We start from the raw sequence: 12,137 nt of genomic DNA on the forward strand, positions 1-12,137 counted from the left end.
TTCCTCCTCTTTCTTGCGCGCTCTCCCTCTCTCTGCTCCCTGGCTTGTGTGAGTTTGTCAAAAAGCGTACGCGTATTTATGCCTACTGACTTCCTCCTCAGAAATCTGAGGAACATTTTCACTTTCACTTCTTCACTAGACTGCCCACAACCTCCCCCTCCAAACATCTCAATGTCTTTCCCTTCTCTTTTTATGATTCCTGTCATCTTTCTTATGATTTATATTTCTTTGTCTGTTACATCAAAAAGTGCTTCAACTATTATGGTTGATTCACTCATGTGATTGTAGGTGCAATATGTTTTTTTTATTAATATATATATTTATATAGTATGATATTTGAGTTTTTTATTGCTAAATATTAGAATTATATAAGTATATATATATATATATATTTTATCAAAAACGTTCGTCTTCTCAAACTGCAGGAAAGATAATATTGCTGCACACATTAATATACATCTGTCAGTCATTTGCTGTGTATAAACGCGTTACGATATCTAGGCCCAGCTGGGCTGAGCTCACTAACGGGCCAATATCATATTTCATTTATGAGGAGCCACCTGGAGCTCTCAGCCCAACCTGTCCAGGTGCGGGTCCATTAGTAAGCATGTGTGAACGCTTGTTTGGAAAGTCCGGTAGTTTTGGAGGTGATGGCTGGTTCCCTTGAGATGCGCTTGCAAAATGAGGAATAACGTACCAATGTTAATGTTGAGCAGCCATCTACCCACACACCCACAGATTCAGGATTTGAAAACCAATTTATGATTAAAAAAACACATGTAAGTGAAAAATTTTGTAATTTACATGACACAGGCAGATTTTTACGAAGGTACTCACATGCACCTAACTTGAACTGCCAGTTCTCATTTTATAACAAACTTGACAGAAATCCCATTAAAATACAACACTTCCTGTTTCATACAGATCAACTGCACTCAATCAACCCGTTTACTTCTCCGGACAGAAAATGTTGACTGTTTATTACTTATAATGATGCATATGCAGGTATATTTTATTCAACAAGACAAGACAAATATCTGTGGCAAAAAAAAATTGTATTTTCCAACAAACGTTGTCAAATGATTACAATCCGTTTTGATTCACTTTTTTGACATGTAAGGCATCTGATACAAACAGCAGACGGCATGCCTTCCCACAACCACACAAACGCACACATTCACGCAAAACTGACATATGATCGCAGACATTCACACACAATTACTCTCCTCGCTAAGAGGAAAGGCGGCTGGGAAGACGAGAAAGAGGAAGCTGAGGTTCTCAGTGTGTTTGGGTGCCTGTATGTGCAAAAGCACGTGTGGAAGTCCATTAATGAGGGTTTACAGTGGGGCAAATAAGTATTTGATACACTGCCGATTTTTCAAGTTTTACTACTTACAAAGAATGGAGAGATCTGTCATTTTCATCGTAGGTACACCTTAACTCAGAGACAGAATATAAAAAAGAATCCAGAAAAAGAGAAGACCTGTATGGAGGAGTGGGTCAAAATCCCTGCTGCAGTGTGCAAACCTGGTCAAGAACTACAGGGAACGTCTGGCCTCTGTAATTGTAACCAAAGGTTTCTGTACCAAATATAAAGTTCTATTTTTCTATTGTATCAAATACTTATTTCATGCAATAAAATGAAAATTAATTATTCAAAAATCATACAATGTGATTTTCTGGATTTTATTTTTATATTCTGTCTCTCACAGTTAAGGTGTACCTACGATGAAAATTACAGATCTCTCCATTCTTTGTGAGTGGGAAAACTTGAAAAATCGGCAGTGTATCAAATACTTATTTGCCCCACTGTATGTGCGTTGCAAGTACTGGCATCTGTAGTGTCTTCTTTAAAACAGGCGCTTCTCATAGCTGAAAGAACAAAATAAAAGATCAGTTCATTTTTTTAAGTTCAAACTTGTACATTATTCCATTCAAAAGTGTTGTTTCAGAAACATTTTAAGATAATATTTACCAAAGATAAATATTACTACAATTTAAAATACATATTTTCTGTGTTAAAATATTTTATTTAAAATGTAATTTATTCCTGTGACGGCAAAACCGAATTTCCAGCAGTCTTTACTCCAGTCTTCAGTGTCACATAATCCTTCAGAAATCATTATAATGTGTTTTGGTGCTCAAGAAATATTTCTTATTATTATATCAACAATGTGCTGCTTCATATTTTTGTGGAAACCATGATACATTATTTTCTAGATTTTTTGATGAATATAAAGTTCAAAATAACAGCATTTATATGAAATGGGAATCTTTTTGTAACATTGTAAATGTCACTTTTGATACATTTTAATGCATTCTTGTTAAATGAAAGCATTGTTATTTTTTACTGACCCCAAACTTTTGAACGGTAGTGTACAATATCTTCAGACTAAGTTTACGAATGTTTAACTACCTGTGGAGACTGTGCACTCCACCCTCCATCTGAGCTGACATTGTCCTCTTTTCAAACCTCAGTTCACCAGAATACATCACTGCCCTGAGAAAGATGAAGAAAGAGGGGGGAAAAAACAGGAAAAAAGGAAAATGACAAACTGTCTCTCATTAACCTCAAACATGAATATTTGGGTTTGTCTGTTTTAGCAGTGGGTCATTATTGGGTTAAATGTACAGTGTATAATTTCAGTGCCACTAAATGAATCAAACAGAACTGCAAAAATAAAAAAAATGATTGTTTTGGAAACAATTATTCTTTTTACAATTTTGTTTGGCGACACTATTGGCACAGAAATGCTACACTGTGCCTTTTAATGCATTTAATTGCCAGTATGTGAGTAATTAGTCGATTGCATGTACCTCAACTGTGTGAGGCTCTTTGCACCGATGTCTTGGCAGGAATGCTGTATGCCAACGAGGAGATATGGAACAAACTTATGGATGGAGCCTTTATCCTGAACAGCCCCTGAAACTCCCTGAGCTACTTTAATCTCATCACTCTCACTGAAAAAGAGACAGAAAGAGATGACAGAGGGGTTGAGATAGTGAACATGGTTTCAATTTATATTCTCTACAACTTTCTCAGTCTAACATATTAGCTTTTAATAATGTTCCATTAAACTACTATTTCATCTATATATCCAATTATCATCAAGCATTAGTCTATATAAGCAGTTGTGAAATAGCTAGCATACAGCAAAGCGGTTTTAAAAAAACAAAACTAAACAAAAAACATGGGAACCTGAAATTAGTAGCAGGAACTAAGAGCAATAAGTGCACAGTATTTTATTTGGGAAAGGATTTATTTGTGTGCAACACCTGAAGTATCTGCTCTGTGAGCCCAAGTTCTTGTCCATGGCATCCAGTGAGCCCATCCCTCTGTACTTCTTCAGACGGATCCCATCCGAAAAGAAAAATTCACCAGGAGCTTCAGATGTGGCAGCGAGCAATGACCCCATCATCACTGAGAGAAATCAAAAGCAGAAGAGAATTTAGCTTCAATTATGACGCTAGTCTGCATCTCTGTGAATCTATATTGAGCCCATATCTCACCTGTAGATGCTCCCAATGCAAGTGCTTTAGCAACGTGACCAACTGTCTGAATCCCCCCATCAGCGATGACAGGCACGCCAAACCGGCGAGCATATTCTGATACCTTATACACAGCTGTTGCCTGTGGTCTCCCGCATGCTAGCACTGTGAGAATAATGAGAAACACAGACCCTTACTATCAACCTAAACTTGCATATTCTACAAATATTAATTGTGTAGATGAGGACAATCATATGCATTGATAAAAAATACTCTCCACTAACTGTTGTTCATACAAACATAGACATCCATACTCTCTCACACACACACGACTCATGACTATAAGTTCAGTCTTTACTCATGCAGTCATGTGACAATCAACCAAACAGTAAACGTTACAGAGACAGTATTGCATGTCAATTCAAAATGAGGCCAAACCAAAATGAATCAAAGACATCTAAATCATTGCACTACTTTGAACTTTACTAAGTTCAAAGACAAAAAGTTGGCGTTATATGAAATGTGGATTTATGAAAGTGGAATTTTAGATGTGAGATTTTCTATAAATGGTGAGGTAACATGATAGAAGAAGAGAAGCCCATCAGCAAACCCTCTACAAGTCTTGACAAACAAGGACAAGTGAGAAAGTTTCAAAATGATTTGAATCATTCTCTGAATTCACCTTAATCTTTTGCTCCACTGTCTGTTTGTGACCTTTCGCAAGACCATCACAATAAAGAGGAAAAACTCGCAGTGCTGAGCATGTGAAAGCGCACACACACACACCTGTCAAACCCACTTATTATCTTTTCCAAATGTTGACAGAGTGAGATCCAAAAGTCTGAAACTACTAGTGCAAATTATACTAATTTATTTATTCAGTCTAACTAATTAATCATTATATTAATTAGCATAACAAGTGAAAAGTTGCATGCAAGATGTATTCAGTATTCTGAAATCCATGCTGTCATGATTTTCCGAATTTTCATGTTTTAAGACAACGAATGAGAGTAGACAAGAAATGAAGACGGAGCAGCAGCATTAGGAAATGACAAGTGTCAGCCTTTTACCCCAAACCCCCTTCTGTAATTTCTAAAGTCACACCATCTACACTCTGCATACAGTAAATGGAAAAAAAAAAAAAGAAATGGTGCGAGTTAAATTAACACGAACTACACTGAACTGTAAAACAAAGACCTTTGCAGTGAGACCAATGGTTGTGAAACCCTCAGCTATTTCTGCTTTGTTAAAAAGTGCACTTCATACACTCCAGCGCTCTTACAGCAGCTCTAAAACCTATTTGGACACATAAGCCATATTTCTAGCATTTTCATTGTACAGATAAAATATCAAAGCAAATGATATATAGAAACAAAACAATGCTAGAGCTTTTATAATTTCACCTAATTTCACTTCACATTGACATTTAATCAGCGACTTAGCAAATGTATTAAGTTGTTTCCCATCAAGTTCATCGCATTAACTAAGATACATTAATGTTTGAAGAAAGTGACCAAATGTTCTCAACTGTCATTTTAACAGGGTTTTTTATTTTTTTATAAATGTCACGGTTTTTTTTTCATGATACAATGACATTAAGTGTGACTTGTGTCCAAATACCTCTCTGGCCACTGCACAAGCTAGTTTACATATGTTAGTGAGGGATTCTGGGTAACAGACTTAGATCAGAGGAAGTGCCAAACGCCATTACTAACAGGTTAGTCAGACAATGAAAAGCATCCAAAACCCCAAAAACCAGCAACTACTTCTAATGATGCAGAGCCATTAACCAGTCAATGCAGCAGGCAGAGTGAGATAGTGAGCCAATGGGATCTGTATGGGGATCAGGGGGAGGGACTTACTGGAGTATCCCGTAACAGTAGTTGGGGTTTTGGGGCTGTGGAGCTTTAAACCAGGAGGAATACTGAGAGGCGCTAGAGAAACACAATTATAGAAAGGGAAAGAGACTGAGAAAGAGCACACGGTAGCTCTGTTCTAAAACCTTGTCTTGCTGCCTACATAAGCAGCTTTCATCTAAGTATAACTAATTATGGAACTTCGTAAGGAATGGATTTGGAATGCAGTACAAAGGCTGCAACTGTGTGCAACACAGTTTGATGTTAGCATGTTGCTAAACTGCATGCTAACAGCATGATACTCTAATAAGCCTGAAAATGTTACACTCAAATACTTATCTATTTTACAGTAGAAAACATTATTCATTTGTGTTTATAATCATAAATTTATCATTTATTGCAATTTATAATCAAAGAGCCATCCTGGATTTATTTGCAATGCATTATGGAACTGTAATATTCATGAAGGACATAAACAATTTAAAATAACAGTTTCAAATATTTTAAAATGTAATACATTTCTAATTCTTCAATCTTTAGTGTCACATGATCCTTCAGAAATTATTCTAATATGCTGGTTCTTATTATGCTTTACCCTCACTTTTGATCAATTTAATGCTTCCTTGCTGAATAAAAATATTAATTTCTTTCAACAACAAAAAAAAAAACAGTAGAGTATCTCAGAAGGCAGTATAATTATGCCTACCTTCTGGAACGGTCTTTGCTAGGTTTTGGAATGGAGCGGATAAAAAAAAAAAGTGAACTGATGCAAGTAACAAAAACAACCGGTCGAAAGAAAGAAAATATGCCATAGAGACAGTCAAAGAAAGCACAAAAGAAGGGAAAACGAAGAGGAAAAAAAAAAAAAAAAAAAAAAAAAAAAAAAAAAGTGTAAAAAGACAGAAAACCAGTGACAGTAAAGAGAAAGGAAGAGCCTCCACTACCATCATTCAGTGACAGAGAAAGGCATTTGTCTCAGAGAACTATACAAACAAATAGACAGGCACTTATATGGACACATACATATTAATTCTTAGACAAAACCCACAGAATATGGAATAATACCAACACCACACAAACAAAAATATGAAAACGTTTCTCCACAGATTCTAAAACCCCAGAAATATGCTGGAAAAGAGGAAACAGCACAATGTAGATTTTCTGCCAATCAATCTGCACAATTACCTTGCAGACCAAAACTGCAGGGATATTTGGGAAATGACAGATACTTTGGACTGCTCTAACAATGTTAAAAGAAAACCAGAGGAGGCACTGGACATTAGCTGCTCTCTCTGGAATGACTGGATGTAGAAATACAGCCTGTGATTGGCTGAGGGGCAGGAAGTCAGGCGTGGAATTGGTGGACTGACCTTCTTGTGTGATGCAGATGGAGCCGCTGCCCATTCCCACTCTGAGAGCATCCGCTCCGGCATCAATCAAATTCTTCGCCTGAGCCGCAGTCACCACTGCAACAGACAGACAACCCATGTTAACTGAGTGTTTGCAGATATTATGTTCAAAAAGTTTTTCTATTTAAAACTAACCATTGCCGCCGATGACTTGTAGGTTAGGATATTTCTCTTTTATGTACTTAATCATATTAATCTGAAAGATGGAATTTCCTTGGGAAGAGTCCTAAAGTGAGCAGAGAGAAAATAGGCAACCAAAAAGGACAAAAAAATAAACCATCTTCAAGAACTGATTATCTGAAAGACATTAAGTCCAAAACAGGCCTTACCAGGACGACCACGTCTACGCCAGACTGCACTAGCAGGTCGAGTCTGTATTTGTCATCATTGTGTGTTCCGATGGCAGCGCCACAAAGCAGCTGTTTACGAGAATCCTTTGAGGCCAAAGGGAAATCTCGGTTCTTCTTCAGATCCGTCCGAGCGATAATGGCCACCAAACAGCCCTCCTCGTTTACTATAGGAAGCTTACCTAAAAGTAAAAAAAAAAAAAAAAACACTGAGTGTGAGAGTTCCACATGACTTCATTCCAAACTTGGAACTATCAGACTGATTCAAAATGATAACTCATGAATTTGGGAGTGTTTTTGAGAGATTCAACATTTTTGCTTATTTATTTGGTTGTTTTATACCATGTCAGCAGCTTTTTTATGGCTGAAATCACTTACATAAGCAAATAAACAAACTGATAAACCTTTAGAATGAGATATATATGGGATCAATTTTCCATATAAAGTATTGCAGTCACGGATAAAAAAAGAAAATTAGCATGAAACCAAAATTTAAATCCCAAGTAAAAATATATTGCACAAAATGTAAAAATCAAAGTTTTGAGAATAGCAAACAATGGTCACAGATCGAAAAATAATAAGCGCAGATAAAAAAATAAATAAAATAATAATAAGCATGAATCTAAACTTTAAACACACTTAAAATTATATTGCACAAAACCAAAATATCAATGCAAAATTATCCGACTTGCACAAAATGATCCGTGACCATTGTTTGCTATTCTGAAAACTTTGCTTTCATTTTAAAATTCTGTGCAATATATTTTTTAATTTTGGTTTCACTTTTTTTTGTCTGCAATACTTTTGGTGGAAAATTGATAGATATGGAATGGATATACAGAATAAATAAATTTACAAACAGATTAATAAAATATTAATATTTAAGAGACAGATCTGCACTTGAGCCAAAAAAAAAAAAAAAATCTAGAAGTTCCTATTGACACTTTACTAAATGCATTATTTCAAATAAATGCTGTTTTTGAACAGTAGTGCATACTGGATACAATCAGCAAAAACAAGATGCAAGATCACGGTCTTGAAGTTATTTTGTGGCATGCCACTGCTAAGAAGTGGTGCATGAAACACTGCTATATATGTTAATGAATAATTAACATTCATATAAATGTTTTATTTGGTTCAAGGATTAATCCAAAACTTTCAAAAGGGTAAAGAGATCTCATAAACACTTAAATTCTACCCCACCTTTTTTGCTCCTTTGGAGGATTTCATTGGCCTCTTTCAGTGTCACTCCTGCTGGAGCTACAACCAGGTCCTCCCTTTTAGTCATTACCTGAGAGAGAGAAAGTTAAGGTGAGCTGAGTTCAGTAAAAACTGCTTAGCTCTCATCCTCTGTTATGCCCCACCCACCTCATTGAGGGGCAGGTCATGCTCCGACTCTTTGAGGAAGTCGATATCTCGTGATGAAATGATGCCGACCAGACGTCCGCCCATCTGTCCGTTGTCAGTGATCGGAATCCCACAGAATCCATGACGAGCTTTTGCCTGAAATACGTCTCGTACCTGCTCGTTAGGACTCATCACCACCGGATCCGTAATGAAACCCTGTTTGTACCTCTAAACGGGGGTTGATCAAAAGCAGAGGGAAAGGGAGGGAGAAAAGTCGAGTGATGTTCTATTAGGCATTTCTACTTGGGAGTCACCTCAATACATATCACTTAATACAAAATGAGGTGTGGATTTCTCATTCACAAGGATGCTGTTGCAACTACAGGGTAAGGGTCAGAAGAAAAACAGATATTACGAATGAGAGAAGAAAACTGGTACAAACATAAAGAGACAAGAGTCAAAGACAGAGACGTGAAGAGACTCACCTTGACCTTGCGGACTTCATTAGCCTGGAACTCTGGTGTGCAGTTATGATGAATGAAGCCAATCCCACCAGTCAGCTGTGACAATACAATATCACATTAGACTTTAGAACAAAACAACAGGCATAGATGGACCATCTTTGTAAATTTAGGTTTAAAGACTCTGGTTTTGACAGGACAGGAGATTTGCAGAAAAAAAGCTAGACTTAGCTCCACTTACCTGGAAGAGGAAGATTGCAAATTTTAGATGTGCATGTCTGCTAAGATTTTCATTTTGTCAACTTTTAAAAGTATACTCGCAAAGACGGTCTAAAAGCTAATGGACATCTTCAAACTCCTATTTTGATTCATGGAGATTTGAATGACTTCATTGATATTAAAATGTGAGGTAGCATATTTGCAAATAAACGTTTCTTTTGTAAAATGCATACATACAGATAATTGTGCTTATTTAAATGCCTATAATAGTAAGAGCACTTTCTGTGGTGGAATCTCGTGTCAGTCATTCTCTTACCGCCATAGCAATGGCCATGGCAGACTCTGTAACTGTGTCCATAGGTGAGGAGACCAGTGGAGTTTTCATTGTGATTTGTTTGGTCAGTGCTGAGGTCAGGTCCTACAGAGAGAGCCAATCAAATTAAACCACTGATGATATACAAGAAACAACATCCATCCAACAGTTGAGAGTAAAAAATTTACTACTTTTGACTACTGCAAAAAAGTAGAGTGTTTCACTTACCACTTGGTCAGCTGTGAAGTCAATGTACCCAGGCAGAATCAAGAAATCACTGAAAGAGAATGGAGAAAAATGGGCAAAAATGGTGAGGGAGGGAGTGAGAATAATTAATTTACAGCTGCTGCAAGTGATTTTTAAACCCTTATCACTATTACTTGACAGATGGAACTGGACAAAAAGTGTCCTGAGAAATAATACTTGTCTCTGTGACAGCGCCAATCAGAAATTTCTATAGGTGGCTCTCGCCAATAGCAAGAGTGGAGTGGAGTAGAGTGTTTGGCAATATTTATGTATTTAGAAACATTAACAGTATACATTTAAAACAGTTCATTTTTGCAATTCTGCAGAAATCGCAATGAATCAGCGAGTTGTTGACGAGTACCTATTCGCCAACATTCAACTCTTTCAACTCTCTTATCTCGTACACACTGACACTAACATATACCACGTTCAATATGTTCCAAAGACAGTAATTTTATCTATTATATGTCACATATGTTGTTTACGAGTGTCATCAAGCAACGCCCCGTTTATGATAAAAACCGAGTACGTTAATGCTGCAGCCTCCAGTGTAAACAGTGAATTAGCGTACAACTCCAGTGTTAGACGGTAAACAGAAAGGCGTTCCCAGAAAAACTCACACCTGCCACGATAGGCTTTCACTCGGGGACATTACATGCTTTACATGGCACCAGATAATTTGTAAAGAGAAAACAACCACAACATACTTCACAAAGCTCACCCTATTTATAGCACATTTAGAGGGCCTGGCGTGAAAGACAGCGATTAGTTTTGGTACAATAAACGCTGCTTGGACTGTGGTAACTCTGCTTCTCTGTACTTGGTTTAATAGAGTGGAAGCAGATGATGAATCACCCATAGTTCATCATTCAATCCAAGATGTCCTTCCAACATGACTTAACCTTGTGAACCCACATGCGCCGTCCATAGTGATCCGTCTATGCAGTACTGACCCACGTGAGACCGAATTGCATAATAGATTAAAACAACAACAGTGTGCTGTCAGTCACATATATACCCATGCTGGATGTCAAACCAGACAAACGTGGACCAACAACGACACCTACATGCTGTTCAGCACATGTTAGCTGTTTTAAATGAAGCTGCATACTGTGTGAGCACATCTGCAGTGTTGACAAGCAAGAGTGTTTTATGCTGAACAAAGAGCAATATGGAGAATGCAATAAGACACAAGTTAAGGTATTTACTTATAGGTAAGGCCGTCTCCGCGGTTGAAGAGCTGCTGTCCGGTTAGACCGTCGTCAGGCACGTAGCCCGTCTGTCCGCTGATTAAATAGTCCGCCATAGCGCATGAAAAGTGTAAAAGTCCAAATTTCTCACAGGATGAGTGTTTTTCAAGACGGTGAGCCGGTGCGCACACAGTCCGGTGAGTGATGGTCTCCTCGGAGCCTCAATCTGACACAGTCTTTACGACACCAAATGACATTAACGTTAAGTGTCGCAAAAAGCTCAGGCTTCTGTGAAGAAACAGCTCTGACTCAAAGAAAACCCAACACGCTCTTGTTTCATAGTGCCCACACACGTGTCTGTCTGTAGGACGACCTCGGCTTCCGCAGATATAAATAAGGTGTCTTCGTACGTCACTTCCGTGTTGTAGCAGGGCGGTGTTTATTCGCTAAAACTGTTTTATTTAATATTCCTGAATATAGGAGACTGGGGGTTATCGCTTCACCCTGGGGTGCAGTGGAAGGGGGAGGTGTTTGTTTGTTGCGTCGATCTCGTTATCTCGCGCGCACATGTGCTCAGCACGAGGGGAACTTCTTCGATTTAAATTTATCTCGCTCTGCTGCCGACTTTATTTGGTTCGTATGAACTGACCTGAATTTGCAGGCCCGGGAGCGCGCGAGGACACCTCATGCCCTTCTAGTGCGCGCAACGACCATTTGAGGACTGTTTTTACTGCGAAACCATTTTCTTAATATTAGGGCCGCAATAAAAAATACACTAATAAAATTAGTGTTACATATTTAAGCCAAACAGTGAATCGTCGCTGTCTGTCAGTAAAAGCAATTATTTTGTATAAAGTTTTGACCTTTTTTTTGTCCTTGTATTTTAATATGAATATTTTTGTATTATAATAGATCAGAAATATTGACTTTATTGCATTTGATCTGTGTGCATTTGAATTTTGAAGACAAAAAAACTCAATCCTTTATGACACATCAAAAGGAAAAGTGGTTCACACGATACTGCTTGTGTTTATTAAGATCAAATGTTTTCTTTCATGGCTGTGGGTTGCCTATTGTAACCATAATTATCCTGATGTAAGAAAAGTGTAAGTTTTATGTTTGTGATACCTTGTGATTTAGCAAGGATGCATTCAACTGATCAAAAACATAAGACATTTAATGTTATAAAATATTTCCAATTTTAAATAAATGTTTAAGTGTTCTAACTTTGATTAAAAATCGTTTCCACACTACATTTAG

At 37.4% G+C, this 12,137-nt stretch overlaps 1 protein-coding gene across 2 annotated transcripts; it reads right to left on the reverse strand.

Annotated features, from left to right (window-relative positions):
• Positions 1-741: 741 nt before the first annotated feature.
• Positions 742-11,340, reverse strand: LOC306848679 (inosine-5'-monophosphate dehydrogenase 2-like). 2 transcript variants are annotated; one of them, XR_013782270.1, is made up of 15 exons: positions 10,896-11,340; positions 9,670-9,718; positions 9,445-9,546; positions 8,934-9,008; positions 8,470-8,676; positions 8,305-8,392; positions 7,084-7,283; positions 6,890-6,980; positions 6,716-6,811; positions 3,511-3,654; positions 3,277-3,421; positions 2,818-2,961; positions 2,417-2,500; positions 1,771-1,872; positions 742-1,411 (listed from the first exon to the last, which is right to left on the reverse strand). XR_013782270.1 is itself a non-coding variant. In XM_079383368.1 (15 exons), exons 1-14 carry the CDS (start codon positions 10,991-10,993, stop codon positions 1,851-1,853), a joined length of 1,545 nt encoding a protein of 514 aa, XP_079239494.1. In that variant the 5' UTR covers positions 10,994-11,268; the 3' UTR covers positions 743-1,367; positions 1,811-1,850. The 2 variants fall into 2 exon arrangements, 1 of the variants encoding a protein (XP_079239494.1); XM_079383368.1 differs by having other exon boundaries at positions 743-1,367; positions 1,811-1,872; positions 10,896-11,268.
• Positions 11,341-12,137: the final 797 nt, after the last annotated feature.

Source organism: Barbus barbus (genome assembly GCF_936440315.1).
Source record: "Barbus barbus genome assembly, chromosome: 28".
Taxonomy (NCBI): Eukaryota; Metazoa; Chordata; class Actinopteri; order Cypriniformes; family Cyprinidae; genus Barbus; species Barbus barbus.

Coding starts and splice junctions, on each gene's coding strand:
- LOC306848679 (XM_079383368.1), bottom strand. CDS start 10,993: ATGGCGGACTATTTAATCAGCGGACAGACGGGCTACGTGCCTGACGAC. Junction 9,719..10,895: donor GGAGACGGCCTTACCTATAA/GTAAATACCTTA, acceptor ATTCTCTTTCAG/TGATTTCTTGATTCTGCCTG. Junction 8,677..8,933: donor ATGAAGTCCGCAAGGTCAAG/GTGAGTCTCTTC, acceptor ACCCCCGTTTAG/AGGTACAAACAGGGTTTCAT.